Source organism: Peromyscus maniculatus, chromosome 20, assembly GCF_049852395.1.
Source record: "Peromyscus maniculatus bairdii isolate BWxNUB_F1_BW_parent chromosome 20, HU_Pman_BW_mat_3.1, whole genome shotgun sequence".
NCBI lineage: Eukaryota > Metazoa > Chordata > Mammalia > Rodentia > Cricetidae > Peromyscus > Peromyscus maniculatus.
Window position 1 is genome coordinate 64,399,718 of NC_134871.1, and position 19,382 is coordinate 64,419,099.

General features: G+C 39.4%; 1 protein-coding gene across 1 annotated transcript in view; it reads left to right on the top strand.

Annotated features, from left to right (window-relative positions):
• Positions 1–19,382, top strand: part of Tmem117 (transmembrane protein 117) — a 446,256-nt gene that overhangs the window by 227,532 nt on the left and 199,342 nt on the right. Inside the window, exon 4 of the mRNA XM_076556662.1 lies at positions 7,947–8,046. Within this exon, the coding sequence (XP_076412777.1) occupies positions 7,947–8,046 (100 nt within the window). The remainder of the gene's footprint in view (positions 1–7,946; positions 8,047–19,382) is intronic.

Sequence of the window (19,382 nt, forward strand, 5' to 3'; positions counted from 1 at the left end):
CAGATCTGTGCAAACAGCAAAGGAGGTTTGGCACAATTCATCTGAAGGACAGAAAAGCACATTTCCTTTCTTTTGCTCACAAGGATTAAATAAATGTATTTTACCACATGGCTTTTTATAATGCTTATACCAGCAAATTGATGTATTAAATTATGCATCGAGGGACTGGAGAGATGGCTCAGTGATTCAGAGTACTTGTTGCTCTTGCAGAGGACCCAGCACCCATTTGGCAACTCACAGCCACCTGTCACTCCAGTTCCATGGTATCCCACTCTCTCTTCTGGCCTCCATGGACATTAGACATGTACACAGTACACAAATACATATGCAGGCATTCACACAAACAAATAAAAATAAAAATCTTCAAAAAATAAATTATGTTTGATACCATCTCATTTAAAGGGTGTTTTTTAAAAACAGTGTAATTTAATAGGCTTATGATATTTTTACCTTTTTATTCTCAGCCAACTAAAATGCAAATGCAGAAAGTTAAGGGTATTCTCTTCATTTTGACTTGACTATGCTCTGGCCTCTAATGTTTTCTTTTAAAAAGAGAAGTAGACATGAGGCAATATTTCACTTTCCCATTGCTAGAATACCATAATTACATGGCTCATAATTTATCATTGATGTTATCTTTTAATTTTACCTCATATTATTGTGAGCCTTTGGTTTCACCTTCAATTCTTTTGTATAATGTTCAGTTTTCTCTGTTGTCGGGTTCTTTAAATAATTAATTTCCTTACTTTACTCAGTTAGCTATTTAATTCATGTAAATCCTAAAGCATACTGTATACTGGATGAAGAAGTTCCCCTGCGTAGGTGAATGATGTATGTCCTTTACCTTTGCAGAACTGGTTTCATGGAGAGTGGAACAATATGAGAAAACAATTCTAATGTTTAAGGAAAGTTGTGTAACATAATGATCTATTCTAACTGTTATGACAGAGCCAGGAAGAGGGGTGGCTTTTGGAGGCAAGGGCAGGGACATCTTAGTGTGCACCTGAGTTATTAACCTCAGCAGGAAGGTAGACAATGGCACTCCAGATGCAGAGAGGATGGGGCCAGGGACAATAAGGGATGTCACAGGAAGTGGGGAAATTGTTGGATTGATTTGCTGGTGGGATTGTAAAATGAAAGATGACTGTAAATGAGAAGGTGGTCTGTAGAGGGTCTTTTTTATCCATGCTTTACTTTGTGATAGTATGAAACTGCTACAGTATTTGAGAACATGAAAACAGGTTTAGAGGTTTGTCTTTTTAAAATAAACTTATCTCTAAAAATTTACACACACACACACATACACACACAGGAGACACATATAAGTTTCATTTTCCTCTGGTGTCAAATTATTTAAATAATATGAATGTGTTTGTAGGTGAATAAATATATAAGCACAACTTTCTGAGACCATTTAGTGTTGCTTGTGTACATGTTTTTAGGGCTGACAACTCCCTACAGGATGTAACTCCACCAGTTAGTGGGCTCCTCACCAGAAAGGACTAATTCCCTCTCTCACCCAGATGGGGGAAATCTCATGGGACCCCACACCCATCCGTAATGCCATGCCAACTGGTGTCATCGTTCAGGTCTTGTTTAGGCACTGTATTGTGGAGATTTCTTGGGTGAGCTTCTGCACCGTATATAGAAGACACAAACTTGCAGCAGACGTCCTGGCTATCTGGCTCTTACAATCTTTCTGCCCCCTCTTCCTCTAGGTTTCCTGAGCCTGAGGTGTAGATACTGTGCTGTGTTAACTGGGCCTGAGGGCACCCCACGGGCAGTTGTTCTGTGTTTTGATCCTATGTGAATTTCTGTAATGGTTTCCATCTGCTGTAAAAAGAAATTTCTTTGATGAGGGCTGAGAGCTACGTTCATCTGTGGGTATAAGGATAAGTATTTAGGACACAGTTATGAATTATGCTGGCTTAGGAAAATGGCAGCAGTCGGTTCTCCTCTGTGATTCATGACCTCATGAGTCATGAGTAGTTGGCTAAGTTTACAGGACTTGGCGTGATTCTTCCTGTTGAGTGAACCTGAAGTCCAATTAGACAGCTGTTGGCTACCTTTTACATTTTTACTTAAAATGAACTTGTTGTCCCAGCAACATATTCTTTTTAACCTGTAATATGAAGTAAAATCCAGAGAAGGAAAATTTTGTTCCATACTTGCAATGCTTTAAACTTACTCAATATTTTCATATACAATCTTTCATTAAATCTTGTAACATCTACTAAGATGTTTAAACTGCCCCATCATGAGAACTGGTAGTGGATGGGTGTTAGTAAATCAAAATGGGCATGCATGTGTGGAATTCACCTTTTTTTTTTTTTTTCGTGACAGGGTTTCTCTGTGTAGCTTTGTGCCTTTCCTGGAACTCGCTTTGTAGACCAGGCTAGCCTCGAACTCACAGAGCTCCGCCTGCCTCTGCCTCCTGAGTGCTGAGATTAAAGGCGTGTGCCACCACTGCCTGGCGGAATTCACTTTTTAAAACGTTTTCAGTATGTATTAATTATACTTATTAATAAATTTCAGTGTGATATTAGCACACACACACACACACACACACACACACACACACACACACACATATATATATATATATCATGCTATATTAATAAAAGTGCATGATTTTATCAATGTTGAAAACTTTTTTCCAGGTATTGAGGACATGTGGTGGGTTGCTGAGTCAGTAGTTTTCTATTCCTATTGTTAAGTACTTGGGATAAGCAGCCTGTAATGAGAAAAGATGTATTTTAAAACTCACAGTTGTGCATGTTTTAGTATATAACAAGTAGAGGCTTATGTCAAGGTAAACCATCTTGGCAGACATATTTAACGGAGCCAAGTTCCTCATCTCATAGCTCATCATTTCCCTCAAAGACATGACTCTAGTGATGTCAAGACATCCCAGTAAATACTGCTTTGTAAGGTTCCACCACCTCCCAGGGGTGCTATGGTCTAGAGACTAAGTCTTCAACACAAGGGTCTTTGCAGACAACACAGGTAGGTCTAAACCATAGCAATTTCAAAACTGTTTTCTGGTCTCGTGACTCTAGCTCCTCCATTGAGACATATTTCTTCCCCAGGAGTTCATAATGGCATGAAGAATCTACAACTGAGAAATATCCTAGGAAAATAGGAGGCTATTTAATGTCATATTAGAAATAATTATGAACAGATCAATAGTGGTGATGACAGATAGTTGAAGAGAATTGAGAGTCCTTCAGAAATAACTAGTGATTAATTGTATGCTGAGGGTCAAGACAAAGGAGGGATTGATATTGTGATGGGGTGGCTGTATCTCACACAGATGGAGTTTGCTGAATAGGCTGAGGTTTGGTAAGGAACAGAGGGAAGAAGTGATGTAATGTGTGGGTTTGGTCAATTAAAACCCACTGTATAGGTGGATAGATATATGTATGTTTTATATATAGAAGTAAGAGGGAATAGAAAGCTAATGTTGGGGAATTTGAGCTGGCAGGCTCTCAGTGAGCCTTGTTGGGGCTATGTACACTTTCAATCACTCACAGGTTCTCTACACAACTGTCTGTACTATCTATAGCAGGACCATAAGCATTCATCCATCACTTCATAGCTGTGGTCTGGCCAGGAAGTCCTTATATGTGTGTTGAGCTTCACCAAAGTCTTTTAATAGTTTAAAAATGAGATTTTTTTTTTGAGCAACAGTACTAAAGTGTGTTAATTTGGATGATGATCAACTAAATGACTGAAAATTGTTAATCATTTTTTTATAGACATAAAGAGATTTAGAAGAGGCTTATACAATGAGGCATGCTCACTTCCTGGCATAGTGTGTTGATAAATTTTTACTTCAATAAGTTAAGAATACTTAAAGCTTTTTTTTCAAGTGTTTCTTTGTCTGGCATCGAGTTTTGCTAGTGTTAAGTCAACTCCTTACCCATGATTTACTTGTGTATCAAGCCCCCAATCTTGTTTATGTTGCCCCAAAATGACTGGGAGAGACAGCTGTGACATTATGAATCCAGCTGGCCACAGATAGGTCTGCAGTGGAGCATGAATCCGTATTGGGTTGATGATGTATGTTTATAGCCTCCTGTTAAACTTTCAGAGACCCAACTCCTAAATCACCTGGCATTGACTATACCCATTTAGTATAAATAAGTGGTGGATGGGAACTGGAACTTTCAATGTTGGTGATCAGGACTCTCACCTGCAAGGCCAATTCAGTTTAGTGTACTTTTATTTGGTTAACCTGACTATTTGGTTAAGCCGAGAGCCTATTCAGTGCAGTCATTGAACACCTAGGTTTTCAGATATGTTGTAGCCTTAGCTGTTCTTATTGCTGAGCTGTTAGGATAATTATTCAGCTTTCCAAGATGCTGTATATTGTGATCTCCACATATTTGTAATAGGTTTGACTGGCTTAAAATTTGAAAAAAAAATTGAAGTTAGATTCTAAGCAATTAATTTAGGAATTTTACCCAGAAGGCTGATGTGTCTGCAAGATTTTGTAGATCTATTAATAGAGGAAATATCAGCCAAATACCATATGATGTATGATTGAAATAATCAACTGTAGTGCCAAACAGAACTAAAATTATAATTGCCTTCTAGCAACAAAACTAATTCTGAATCTACTCCTAGCTACTGAGTATGTGAAATTCCACAATTTCAGGGTTTTTTTTTTTTTTTTTTTTTTTTTACAGTGATCTCCCATCTAGTTAAAATTATTGAAAGGAAAAAAAAATCAAAGAATTATCTCTCCTTTAGAACCCAACAAGGAAACATGGTTTAATCTTAATTGATATGCAAGTTAATGAAGTAGTTGAATGTTTTTATGTCATGTCTGCACATGTGTAAAGTATTTGTCAAAAGTAATAAAAGTAATAATAATCACAGGTCTTCATATGTCTTTTATGTTCCCATTTAAATCTCTTGGCTATTTCATAAACTGTGCTGCTTTGTATTATTACAGCAGGTATATACCCACAGTCACAGGGAAGCACAGTTTCCGTATCTCCTATTATATATGACTCTAGGTGAGTTGGGACACTTGTCCTGCAATGGAAGAGCTACAAATACAGTTTGGGAAAAAACAAATACACCCAAGAAGTCAAGGTCTCTAACATCTTCCTCTGTGTGTAAATTTTCCATAATTCAGTACCATTTTGTTGATGTTCCTAAGGTTTAATCCACGTGGACCTATCCATAACATATAAACCTGGATATTCCAGTCATTATGAGTTAAGCAAATATTATGTGATCAGTTGCTATATGCAGGCCGTCCTGTAGATGCTTGATAACTAGCAGTGAACCAAAAACCTTGCCCTACCGTCCTGGAGCCCTGTGAGGCAGGGGTTCTCTGTGTATTCCCGGCTATCGTAGAACTCACTCTATAGACCGGGCTGGCCTTAAACTCAGAGATTTGCCTGTAGGCAGATTTTTATGTCCAACCAGCCAGCTCCCAAATAACCACAGGGATACTTCTTATTAATTGTAAAAGCTCAGCTGATAACCTAGGCTTGTTACTAGCTAGCTCTTATAATTTAAATTAACCAATTTCTATTAATATACTTTCTGCCTCATGGCTTTACTATCTTTACTCTTTACTGCCCATGTTGCCTCCTCCGAGTCCTGGGGTCTCCTTGAGACCCCACCTTTCTTCTTCCCAGCATTCCCTGTGTCTGGTTCTCTCACCTATGCCTCTTGCCTATCTAGTGGCCATTTAGCTTTTTATTAAGCCAATAATAGGTGCCTTAGCAAAGACACATCATCAACAGTGTACAAAAAGGTTATTCCACATCATTCACCTGCCTCTGCCTCCCGAGTGCTGGGATTAAAGGTATGCACCACCACTGCCTGGCTTAAAAACTTTTTAAACCTTACATATATGATAGTTTTTCTTGGCTGAATTATTGATCTGTTGCAAGTATATTCAGGCCATGCACTGAAACAAAATAAATGCATTCCCTTTCTCTGTCTTTGTCTTTGTCTCTGTCTCTGTTTCTCTCTGTCTCTGTCTCTGTTTCTCTCTCTCTCTCTCTCTCTCTCTCTCTCTCTCTCTCTCTCTCTCTCACACACACACACACACACACACACACACACACACACACTCAATGTACCCTGAAGTACATAATGATTTTAACTCGTTGGTAAAATGGGCAGGTATTAATATTGACAATGCTGGACAGTTGCCAAAGCTGATACTCCATAGTGCATGGATTTCATTGCCCCAGAGCTATTCAGGGATGGTGGTGCTGAACTGGGTAACAGCAAACTGTGCAAATTCACTTGGGAGCTTCCAGCTGGAAGTACTCAGGTTGGTGAGCCCAAAGCAGTGGGTTTCTAGTGCATGGTGGTAGCTCTGAGTAGTGGCTAATGCTAATGTTGACTTCTTACTCTGATTCATCTTCAGGGGCTTTACATCTTCATTGCTTACTAAAGGACAAAATAGATTTTCTTCATGTTTTTACATCTCCATTAATATTTGTAGGAGAAAGGTATAGAATAATGGTTAAGAGCTTTTATATGAGAGGCAGGGATATTTAAATTCTATCCCTACTCATTTGTGAAATGCTTACTTAGAACAAGTTGCAGAACTCTTGCTGTTGATTCAATATCTGTAAAATGCAAATAGTAAAACATGTCACTCTAACTAGATGGAAGTTGATGGATATGCTCTGCTTAAACTGCAAACTGTGAACATGTAAATTCTTGTTGCTATACTTCCTCACCTAATATGAAAATTCAATCAAAAGCTACAAGTTTTGCACGAGAACTCAACACATTTCCAGACTTTCCAACAAAGTTGAATGAAATTTGTAGAAAAAGAATTATTTTGAGTATAAGATATTGTTGTTGTTTTTTAAAAACTATTTAGATACCTTTTTTGTAAAGCAATGGCACTAGAACTATTGAAAAGAACTCCAGGAAGTTAAAATAACCAAATTAAAGATGGTTTTCAATTCAGCAATTTCAAAATGCTACTTTAAAAATTTCAGCAGATAAACCACAAATACGCTGTTATCTACCTGAGACTAATCCAAGAAGAAGCAGGTTTACCAATACTGTAGATTATTTGGTATCATCATTCCTGGGAAGAGGAATACAATTGAAATTAAAATAAACAGCATGGAAAATCTTAGAGTTAAGAAAAATGGGAGAAAGAGATTTGATTCCCAGCAATTATTTATTTAGTCATATGATATTGATTGGCTCAGTTTCCCTAGAGACATGAGAAAGTAATAATTCGTAAAAATTTTAGCATGGGAAAATAGAAAAGGGAGTGCTTCTTTCAAGACAGCATGGGTTTACCCCTGATGTCACTGTCCCAACAACTGTCTCTCCCTCAGTTGGAAAGATTATGAGTTTATGTTATTACAACCAAATAAGAATTAGCTAAATAAAACTAAAGCAATGCATTAAACACTCTGGTTATTGCTTCAGTAGTAATTGAAATCATATATATTTGAATTAAATTTTGCATTAGTTCACTGTGCAGATGTCTTTCTTAAAACTTGACAGTATTCTGAACATTATCCCGCTGTGATACAGCTGAGGCCCTGCCCAGCACCTTTCCACTGATTCTAACTTGACAGAACACATCTTTCCTCTCAAGCTCTCTGTCAGGAATTGTTTCAGATCCGCTCACACTTGAGTGAGTGTGAAATGAGGCCTTTGCTGAGTATTTCTGTTCAAATGTTCAAGAGCTGATGTCAGTCTTGCAACTCAAAGATGAACAGCACATGGCAATGGTTATATTTCCAATCAGTATTCAAATCTAATCAAAACTGACCCAAACCCCCTCTGAACTCTCTCTCTTGCCTTTGCAAATGTATAAACAAATGTGGTGAGGTGATAGTTAGGGAGTTTGTTGAGAGCAGAAAGTGTGCGGCTGCATTGGGAAGCGTTGACTAGACAGCTCTCTGAGTCTGAGCAATGTCTTGTGTTTGTTTCCACAGAGCATATATCATTACGGACTATATGGGCATCCGCAATGAAAGTTTCATGAAACTAGCTGCTGTAGGGACCTGGATGGGGGACTTTGTCACAGCCTGGATGGTAAGAAAACTTCATCTTTTCTCAGTTTGAACAAATGTCACATGGAAGGCCTGTTCATAATGTTGGAAAGGTGTTATAGGAAAACAATTACTTAATGTTTTAAAAGCACACATTCATAAATATATATCAGTGTTGAAAACTAATTGCTTATTTTTTGTACAGATTGGATTTTTAAACATAGATTAGTCTAGAGATTATATTCAATATCTGTAGTGTTCAGAAAACAGCCAATGCAATCATAATATTGATGATGGATCTCCTCTAGGAGATATGTATTGTGTGTGTGTGTATTCACATATGTATGTGTGTGCATGAATATACACAGATGTATATCTGATAATACAAACATGTACATGCTTCATAATGAAAAAGTCCTCCCTGTGAAATTCTAAAGGTTTTTTGGACACCATTGTTTTGACACATACAGTTGTCAGATAATGAATGCAGTCTGGCCTGTCTCAGAAGACCATCTGAAACCTTCTTTAGGTGGTCTCTAAATTTGTTTTCCCCATCGAACCACTAACTTACTAGTAACTAAGAGTTCTGTTTTTTTTATATTTATATTTTGATAATTTCATATAGGCGCTCCATACTTGCATCAGTTCCATTGTCTTCTCCCCACTCTGACTCCTCCCACACCTATGCCTATATTCTCCTTTTGAGTTAATGACTTCTAGATTTATTATTGTTATGTATACATGTATATACAACCTACTGTTGTCTACATGTACATGGAAATAGGGCTGACCACTTTGGCTTGGGCAACCTATGAGAGACTCTACTTCAAAGGAGGTAGACAGTGTTCCTGAAGATCTCATGTAAATCTATCTTTTTATGTTCACTTGCATGTGTACACACAAGCCCAACACACTTACATGAAAACTCAAATTTATTTAAAAATGATTTACTTTTAATGACTGAAAATAGTTATCAGAATAAGCTACTCATAGAGCCCAGGCTACATCATATCAAGATTTTTCATTTCCATTAGGAAAATTGACTCATAAGGAAGTACATATATTAGAAAATAATATACTTGAAATTTGGGATGATAGCTTTTGAGAAAATTCTACATTAATTGTGATTGTGATTTTACCCTGAATCTCCTAAATGAAATGGAAGTGAGAACTGGACCATGGTTTCAGAAACGAGAACTCTCTGACCTTGACACTCATGCTTTGACCTTTGAGAAATAAGATACACTGCACAGAGGCCTGGTCTGCACATTGCTCAAATGGATTTAATACTTTCCATTTTTGTGATGTGTTTTCTGTAAATATGAAGTGTGTGACCCTGGATAGGACTTCACGTGCTAAAGTATGTGGCAAATGTATGAGCCTCACTGGTGCTGTGGTATTGCTTGCCTGGGTCTGGTCCATTGAGTGGCTGTAGGGCAGGTCACTGAACCAAGCCCCATGATGCCCGGACTTCCTGGCCCTTAGCGCATCCCACAGTATCCCAGGCCTGGGTGCAGATTGTTTGGAGTTGCCCTCACATTATCAGTGGTGAGGTAGGTGGAAGTGGTGTGGCCTACCACTTCCCGGTTTTGTTCTTGACAAAAGTCAAGGCAAAAGCAAACAGGATAACAGACTTAGAAAAATCATTCTGTAGACTGGAGGCGCGTGCCAGCATTTGATATGTAAGGCATTTGCTGTCTTCACTGTGACATCGTTGTTTGTCTACGACCTGTTTCTACCCAACTCCAAACGTCCTCACTGTGGCACTCCTATCCCATTCCATCTAGAGCTCTGCCTCTGTGTGTTTTCCACCTGAAAAGCAAAGCCCACTGGTTTAGGCCCCTTCACATGAGCGTGTAGGGTGTCGCTTTGACCTTTCATTCTTTCTGGGTGTATTTCCCATCCTGTACATGTCTGCCTTTTTACATGGGTAAGGGGAACACAAAGACTCTGGTGTAGCCTGTGGACTCTGGTGTAGCCTGTGATCCTGTCTTTTTCTCGAGCTCTAACTCAGCTTCATAGGTTAATGTCTGCTCCCTTTGTGCCTCCTGTGCCTACCTGCTAACCTGTTTTTTTCCCCTCTTCCATAGATTGCTGCTTTATTGGAAAGCTAGCAAAGGATTAACAATGAGGAAAAGTATGTTTTAGGCTTAACCACCCAATGTAGACTTGAATCCCAAGGGCCACTTCTCTCTTCCTTTCAGTAAACTGGGGCAGAGCTCAAGGTCTCTTTCTGCTTATGCTCTGTGAAACATTGACCTTTCCCCACTAGACTCAGGTAGAAATGGCAAAGTCAATGTAAGCTCCTGCTTTGCAAACACAGCCACACAGGGAGGATTCCCAGAACGCAGTTTCTATTCCCCCTCCTATTCATCGACTGGGCTGTAACTTTCCAATAAATATTTATATGCCTACATATGTGTGCATTGATAACGCTTTAAAAAATAATATTTTTCCTCATGAGAGGAGTCTCAGGTAGCTTTGACCTTCGTGTGCATAGAATTCTCAGTATGGAATGAATATGAATGATGAAGGTGACCTTCAGGGAGAAGCAAGTGACTTTTTACATTAACAGTCATAAATTAACCCTTCATGCATTTCTACAGCAAAGGAGTTTCCTTTTCTGGAAATAATTCTAAAATTTCCCATGGTTTACAAAGGCTATCAGGACTGATTTGATTCAAAGACAAGAGTTATCTCCAACATTCTGTGAAATACCCCTGGCCCTCACATGACTGAGTGTCCAGCTATGTCCTGGTAGATCCGGGTGTGTAGGAAAAAAAATGTATGCAAAGCGTTGTGAACTTTATCATTTTCTTGTTGTCTGTTAAATAGCTTTTTTATTTTATTTTATTTATTTATTTATTTTTTTTTTTTTTGGTTTTTCGAGACAAGGTTTCTCTGTGTAGTTTTGCGCCTTTCCTGGAACTCACTTGGTAGCCCAGGCTGGCCTCAAACTCACAGAGATCCGCTTGCCTCTGCCTCCCGAGTGCTGGGATTAAAGGCGTGCGCCACCACCGCCCGGCTAGCTTTTTTATTTTAAATAGAAGAAATGCATAAAGTGATGAGCATTATAATCCAGCACTTGGCTGCACTGTTGCTGTTTATAGGAGCAAAGAAGAACTGTGTCCTGAAGACATCTGTGTAAAGCAGAAACACTGGCTATCTTGAGCTACAGTTTCCTTGTGTCCACTGTTCTGTGCTGTTGAGTGATCTAGCTCACGACTCCAGCTTTTTCCATGCCCTGTTCAGCCTCCTCTGAGGCTGAAGGTGGCCGGGTTTCTGTGGAGATCATCATGTGGCCTTGGCTTTTCATTTCCCACCAGAGGGAAGAGGCGCCTGCTTTTTATCTTCAGCAAACCATTTCCTTTCCCCAACCCCTGCTGCATCCTCTCCTCTTTGCTTTTTCTCTTCTGGCAGTGAATAGCATGATTCATGGCACTGCGAGGGCTGGAGGTTCTTGTGAAGTAAGGAGGAAGGTACAAAAGAGGTGACGGTGAGCCATGCTTGGTGGGGACAGTTGTATGTGCACTGTCACAAAAGCAGCCCTTCATTCTAAAAGCCAGCTGCTCTTCATGTCCCTCTGAATGTGTGGCCTTGACGTGCTGCTCCTGGGCTTGCTTGTGGGCATTCATTTTTTAAAAAATTTATTTTCTCGTAGTATATTACATCCTGGCCACTTTCCCTTCCCTTCAGGTCCCTCCCCATTTCCTCCTGCTTCCCCAGATTGCTTCTTCTCCATTTCCCTTCAGAAAAGAGCAGGCCTCCTGGGGATAGCAATGCAGAGTAGTTACAATAAGACTAGGCATTCATTTACATGTGGCAACGAAGGGAGTTGGGAAGATTCTTCCCTGAAGTGAAATCACAGATACATTAAAACAACTTGGTCATCTCTCCGTTAACTTTACCGATATTTCCAATAGTTACGGTGCCATCTTGTGTAACACCGTGTTTGGCTTTAATGCTATGCTTTCTTGAACGTTCTTTAGACCTAGAGATTTTTATTCAATATCTACATGTAGAAATGCCCCTGGGTTAGTAAAATGCAGCCACTGCATTTGGAATGTTACAAGAAATCAAGGTGTTACATTTCCTTAATGACATCTGTTGCAGCTTGAGCAAGAATACAATTTTAGAAAAAAAGGTTTTATTTCTTATTGTCATTTGACAATTTCATACACGCATGCAATATCTTTTGAACAGTCAACCTCATCCTTCCCCTGAATTTCTCCTCTATGCCCCCAACACTTCTCTCAACTTCATGTGCTTTTTTTTTTTTTTTTAACAAGACAAAACATAAAACTCATGGCATCTACTTAGCATCCCCAAGAAAAACTGACTCTCTCTCACCTAGCAGCCACCCATTGCCTATAGCTCCTTGACCCAAGAGGGGCTTCAGGACTCCCTCCCTGATCCATGCTGGATTTCAGTTGGCTTGTTCCTATACAGGCCTTTACATTCAGTCCCAGCCTTTTGGGTTCATTTGTGCTATGGTACTGTCATGTGTGGCAAATTCTGTTTTGCTTCAGACATCTATTACCTTTGGGTCTTTTAATCTTCCTCTACCCTTTTCCGCTGTGATCCCTGAGCCTTTCAGGGTAGCATGGTATGACATAGATGTCCTGTTTAGAACTGAGTGCTCCACAGTCCCTTATTCTTTGCACACCACCTGTGTGGGTCTCTGTGTTAATCACCATCTGCTGCAGAAAGAACCTCCTCTGCTGAGGTTGAGAGATGCACTGATCTTTGGGTATAAAGGTAAAAACTTGGGGAGCAGTTTAATTCTACATCTCTCTAGCAGAATAATTCTATTATAGCCTCCCCTAAGGCCTGTGACCTAGCCAACCACAGTTTTTTGGCCCAGTTAATGGTATCAGGCATGAGTTCAGTATTGTGGATTGGGCCTTTAATCAAATCAGAAAGTAGTTGGGTTCTTTTCATGGCACCTCCTAGGTGGTTGGCAATATCATGATGAAGTTGAACACTCCTTCCCAGCCCCTGGCTGCCAGGAACACACAGAAGTGAATGATGAGTGCAAATTCCATACTTTCCACAAGAAGTGCATGTGCACAGAGGTAGCTGCAGATGCTCTGGGTGAAGAGCAGAAGGGATGAGGTCCAAAATCATGGTGGAAACAAAAAACAAGGTTTCCTCATGAAGCAAGGTATCTAGACCCATGGTACCTGCTATTAAGTAAGGGCCACTTTTGTTAAAGACCAAGTAGAACTGGAGAGAGAGAGAGAGAGAGAGAGAGAGAGAGAGAGAGAGAGAGAGAGAGAGAGAGAGAGAGAGACTGTTTCAGGATGCATTGAGTTTTCTCAAGTTGGTTATTATAAATAAAGGAAAGAAGAATATTCCTGGACTGACAGATGCTACTGTGCCTCAGCTGTTGAGTCCTAAATCTTTTCAGTCTCCCCGAGGAAGATGATGCCCACCAATAAGCTTTCAGAGGGCCATTAAACACAGAAGGTAGAAAGGGCCCAACCCCAGGACCAGAGTGCCCCAGATTCAGCATCCTGTTACTCCATATGTCCTGCAACACACATGCTGATGTATTGCTCTGTAGAAAAACACACACTAAGAGAAACAAGATACAGAATGTGTTAAACTGTTGGCCAAGAGAATGAAGGAAGCCAAAGAAAAATGCCAGCAACAGATTGCCAAGAGATGTAGGCTGTCCCTCTGAGAACTCCTACTTCTAAGTCTGAGTTCAGTCAAAAATAAGTCTTTAAGAGTAACAAACATATGACCAGACCTTGAAAAACAAGAAGATAGTTGGTTATTCCCATAAAATTCATGCCAGTATGTACCAGTGGGCATGTCTTGCTGGGCTAGTCATTGTTGTAGTGTGCAGCATCATGGCTGGGTAAGACCGTTGATTACCTTTCTCCTCTAGTAGTGTGTGAAGAACCTTCAAGCACTGTGAAAGCATATTAGTAAGGATGAAGTGTATTTTTTTTAGGAACAGTTTACTTCTCTATTTTAACTATGCTTGCTTTATATAAAATATTATATCAGCTATCTAAATATGTAAATGATAGTTGTCATTGTTATCTTCTTTCCTGTCTGTCCTGTTACATGTTTTTTACTTTCTCAGAAACTCTGAATTTTGTAGTTAATATTTATATCATATTGTTATTATTATTAAAACTATCTTTTTAATCATAAGGTATGAACACTGCCTTTCTCAACTAGAAGCTTCTTGAAGGGAGCAGGTAACGTCAATAGGTCCACATTTGTGTTCCTAGCTCTCAGCATGGAACCAGACATCAAATAGGTGCTTGAGAATATTCACTGAGGCTCAGGGCACATTGCAGAAGAAGCAGTGGAAAGGATGTAAGAGCCAAAGCATGTGGACGAGTGCTGTGAAACACTGTCCTCTGGACATGCCATGTTGTTGTTCATGGTTCTTGTACACATGAACTAGTTGAGCAGTTGTGGTCACCTGTCCAAGCTCAAGGTTGGTAAGAATTGTAGCATGGGGTGGGGAGGAGCTTCTGTGACCCACTTCTGGCTGAAGAGCTGGTGGGGGAGAGGAGAGCCACTTTTCTCTGAGGACATCACCACTGATAGGTTGTCCTCAGTGTGTGACTTGACACCTGTGCATTTCCAGGCATCACTGATTAGACTCAATGGGGTATAATTTTTTTTTTGAAAGAGAACAAGAGGTTGGGAGGGAGATGTGTTTGGGGGAACGCAGGGAAGTTGGAGAGAGGGATTGAGATGTGGACATGATCATGATATAAAGTGGGCATGAACTCCCACCCTGTCCAAGGAGCCATGGGTGTTTGAGAGCCAGTGGGAGAAGGAAGGTGAGTTTTCTTCAGTGTCGTGGCACTGGGTATATATCGACCACTGGACAAGGCAGGCCCCATGCTCAGAAGTAGTCAACGAATGCAAACTGACTCCATATTTTGTGTTGCTTTTTTTATTTTTTTAAAGTAAGAAGGAACATGAAATTGGGTGGGTAGAGAGATGGGGGAGGATCTGGGAGAAGTTGGGACAGAAGAATGAATAAATCAAAGTATATTATATGAAATTTTCCACGAATAAAGAAAACACTTTAAAAATGAAAAAAAAGATGTATTACATACATGTTGGAAATTTTCAAAGAAAAATATTAAAAAAAAAGAAGTGTTTATTGAAGCCAGGCATGGTGACACACACCTACATTATGGTACTCTGGAGGTGGAAGCAGGAAGCTCAGCAGTTCACGGCCATCTTCTGCTGTAGAACAAGTCCCAGGCAAGCCTGGGTTACATGAACACTTATTTTTGAAGGAATATACAGTCATAGGAGAGTGTAAGTACTGTTTCATTTTTTTTTTTCCTAGTTCAGTTTTGTGGCCACCCCGCGGTGGCCGCCCTGGATTGTTGGGAGGATGTGGAGGGAAGACAACTGAGCTGCTCAGGGACCTTCAGTGCCAGCCCTGCTTCCTTCCTTTCCCACAGCCCTTTCGTCAGGCTGTGTATTTGCTGAATGTATTTCCGTTACGATGAGCGGACATGCTCGCAATGAGCCCTGAATGGAAGTAATGGATTATCAGTGGAATTCTTCCTGAATGGTGATGTAAGGGGCAAGTGTATAAAGCAAAAACGGAGTCATGCAGACTCTACCTATGGGTTCCTTGAGTGATCATTCTTGTCGGTCCATGTCCTGCTCCCAGCTGTGGGAAGAAGGCAGTTGGATTGAGATCTGTCTCTTAAGTCACTTGAGCAAGGAGAGAATAATACTTAAGAGAGGGAATTGGTTAAGCTTCGCTGGAGACATAGACTTAAAAGCTGCTCCGTGCTTGATTTCTTATTCTAAGTTAATGTTTAGAGGACGAAACCGGAGGAGGAAATATTTCTGAAGTGTTTTAAAATGCAGGTCTTCAATAGCAAGGGAACCTGCATGGGACTGATTTAGGCCCTTGGCGTGTGGGAGACAGTTGTGTAGCTTGGTCTGTGTGTGGGGCCCCAGCAGTGGGACCAGGACCTGTCCCTGGTGCATGAGCTGACTTTTGGTAACTTATTCCCTATGGTGGGATGCCTTGTTTAGCCTTGATGCAGTGGGGAGGGACTGAGTCCTGCCTCAACTTGATATGCCATGCTTTGTTGACTCCCATGGGAGGCCTGCCTCTTTCTGAGGAGTGGATGAGGGGGGAGTAGAAAGGAGGTGGGAGGAGAGAACAGGAAGAGAGGAGGGGGGAGAAACCATGGTTGGTATGTAAAATAAATAGAAAAAGCAAATAAATACAGGTCTATTTCAATTTAAATATAGAAAACATGAAATAAAATTTATAATTACATGTATATAAACATCTAAAATATGGTAAGATTTTAATTGTCTATGCTTGTTGCATACTAAGGAAGGAAAGAATGAAGGAATGTGTGATTTTCATTTCACCAAAATAATAAGTATCTTTAGTTATTATTTTTTTCTAGTATAGGGGCTAGAGAGATAAGTTCATGCTTAAGAGCACTGGCTGCTCTTCCAGAGGACCCAGGTTCAATTCTCAGCAACCACATGGTGCCTCACAACCATCTATAGCTCCAGTCCCTGGGGATCTAATGTCCTCTTTTGGCCTCCATGGGGACTACATTCATGTGGCACACAGACATACATGCATGCACTAAAACACCCATACACACAAAAGAAAAATAAGTTTTTTGGTCTATTACTGCATCATGGACTGTTCTGAAAGGGCCAGATTTATCAATGAGCAGTACCTGGAAAATAAACAACATCAAGTCTAGCTTGTTATTCTCTCTGGAACTGATCTTGACAATTCATATTGTGATGGATGCCAGGTTTCTATTTCTCTTTCACTGATTTTTCAAAATGACAAAGTAAAAAGCATAATTTAATTTTCCTTACTGCTTGAAATAAAGCAGCAATTACAAATTCATTGAATTTTATAATAGAAGAGAATTTAAACTGTGAAACGCGGCATAGAAGAACAGAATGAACGAATTCAGTGAACAAGCAGATCTGACAAATGAAAGGGTGTAAGCCAGATGTTTAACCACTGGAGCTGTGCCCAGGAGCAGCTGGTCCCCGGGAACGTTAACCTGCATTTCCCCTCTGCTCTCTCCACCTAGGCATTGGAACTACTTCATAGCCTTAGTGTCCCTCCTAACAAGCTAATGCCATGTTTGGACAATTTGTATGCTGCCTTTCATTATTTTATACATTGAAGATGGAAACTGGCTCAAACATTTAATTATGTAATTTACCACATTTCCATAAAGTTTCTGTATTTATGTGAGAGTCCATAGGGGGAGTCCCATGTTAGGGAAATCGGGGGTACATGGTTTATTGAATGTTTACTGCTCTGGTTGGTGGTGTGAACCTGGGTGATGAGGTTCAGGAAAATGAGACAGAATAAAGTCTCATGCAATAGCCAACTTCATTCAGAGCTCCAGACAATTTACACTGTGGGGGTTGAGAAAGGCCACCTGAGAAAGTATACAGTCACAAAGATAAGCCACACCTGTCAAAAACATGTCGCGTAGGCATATGGATAACATCAGCTGAAGTAAATTCACTCTTCTCCGCTATACCTGGGAAGGGCATGAACAATTGCATGGTTTTGAAGAAACTGAGGTCACAAGACTCTTGTCTTGTTTTCTTACAAGCATTTACAAGTCTCACAGGTCTCCATTCTTGGACTGTATTCCAACAATTGAAGTGTTCTTCATGGGAAATCAAAAAGAGAAACAGGAGTAAGAAAGGGAAGAAGGGAGCAGAGATGTGGTCATGTGATCTCGTAGAGGTCCACCAGGAATCTGCCATGCTCTAGAAAGGGCGGATGATCCAGATGGAGCACCATCCTAGACCACCATACAGACACATCCCAAGTTCCCTGCTGCCTACGTTTTCAATCAAAATAACACAGCAACAACAAAACCCTTCCAACACTGGCAGTTTGATCATTTGATGGAACTAAAGAGTGTGAGGAAGCAATTATTTTGTATATTTCTTTTCTGTTCTTTAGGAAATATAGTAGGAATCAGATGTGGTCATTTTGCTTTAGCATGCATAAATATTTTAATGTCACTAAATTTTTTAGCATTGTATTTCAGGGTCCTTCAAAATAATAAGTTCTCACTAAAAAAATTAATAAGTCAGGAGGGTCTAACCACAGATAGCGTCACAAATGGATTCAACGGTCTTAATTAATTTTCAGAACTGTTGGATTTGGAAAAGTATAAATAGAGTATGACATTTGAGAAAGGATTCCTTAGTTTAAGAAATGTAATATAATATCTAGATGTTTAATAATAGAAGCAGGGAGTATGGCTTTTGCTATTAGTCTTCTAATATTAGCATCTCCACCAAAATGTAAAAAATTCATAGTATGTAATAAATGTATTATATTTAATTATATTCATTTTCTAAAAATGTATGAATATTCTATACTAAAGCATGGAAACTACTTAGGAAGTGACCCTGGACTGAAGCACAGTGAACTTGAGAGACACTAAGGACATTTCTTATAGACAGACATCACCACCACAGGCAGGGCTTATTCTTTTTTTTTTTTTTCCTATTCCAGTGGCCACTCAGTGTTAGATTCTTTAGTTCTGTTTTACTTTATTTCTATTGCTTTGTTTATTCTTCCTCAGGACATGCACCCCCTTTGTCCACACAGTCCCCATGACTTTCCTGCCATAATGTTCTGTGCCTATTAAAATACCATTTTTCCATCATTTACCTGAAGGAGTTTGATTAAATGCCAGGGGCAATGCTATTTGATTTGTCCTTCTGAGATCGGTAGTGTAATGAAATGAGGTCAAGTTATTAGTATTAGCACAGATTAGAATTTTTAAAAACTTTTAGTTAAAAAATTTAATTTAATTTAAAATTAACAATTTTTTAAATTTAAAAATTCTTTTATTATTTAAGAAATAGTTAGAGGTCCTTTCCATTCGTTTCTTTAACTCTTAACCTGGCTAAGCAGCACTTCAAGCATGTCATTTGTTATTTGGAGTAGTGCATTAGATGGCGATTTATATTATTATAACTGTACATTGCATCTGTTCAAAATAACATTTACAGGTGAATATATCCATACACATATGCACACATAAAATAAGGTTTACATGTAACCATACTATACAAATACTAATATGATTCTATATTACATGTGCTGTAATATATTTATAATAGAAATACAGGTACATTAAATACCATATTGCATATGCTATTCTACACATATACACATAAATACACATTGGGAAGTACTTTGGATGAGAGAATGTGTTAAAGAAAAGATAAAAGGAATGATGAGAGTAATGATCCATCACTCAAAGTACTACAAAAGAGTCACGTGTTTTTCCTCCTCCTCCTCCTCTTCCTTCTCCTAGTTCCAATCTTAACTAATACTCAACTGGT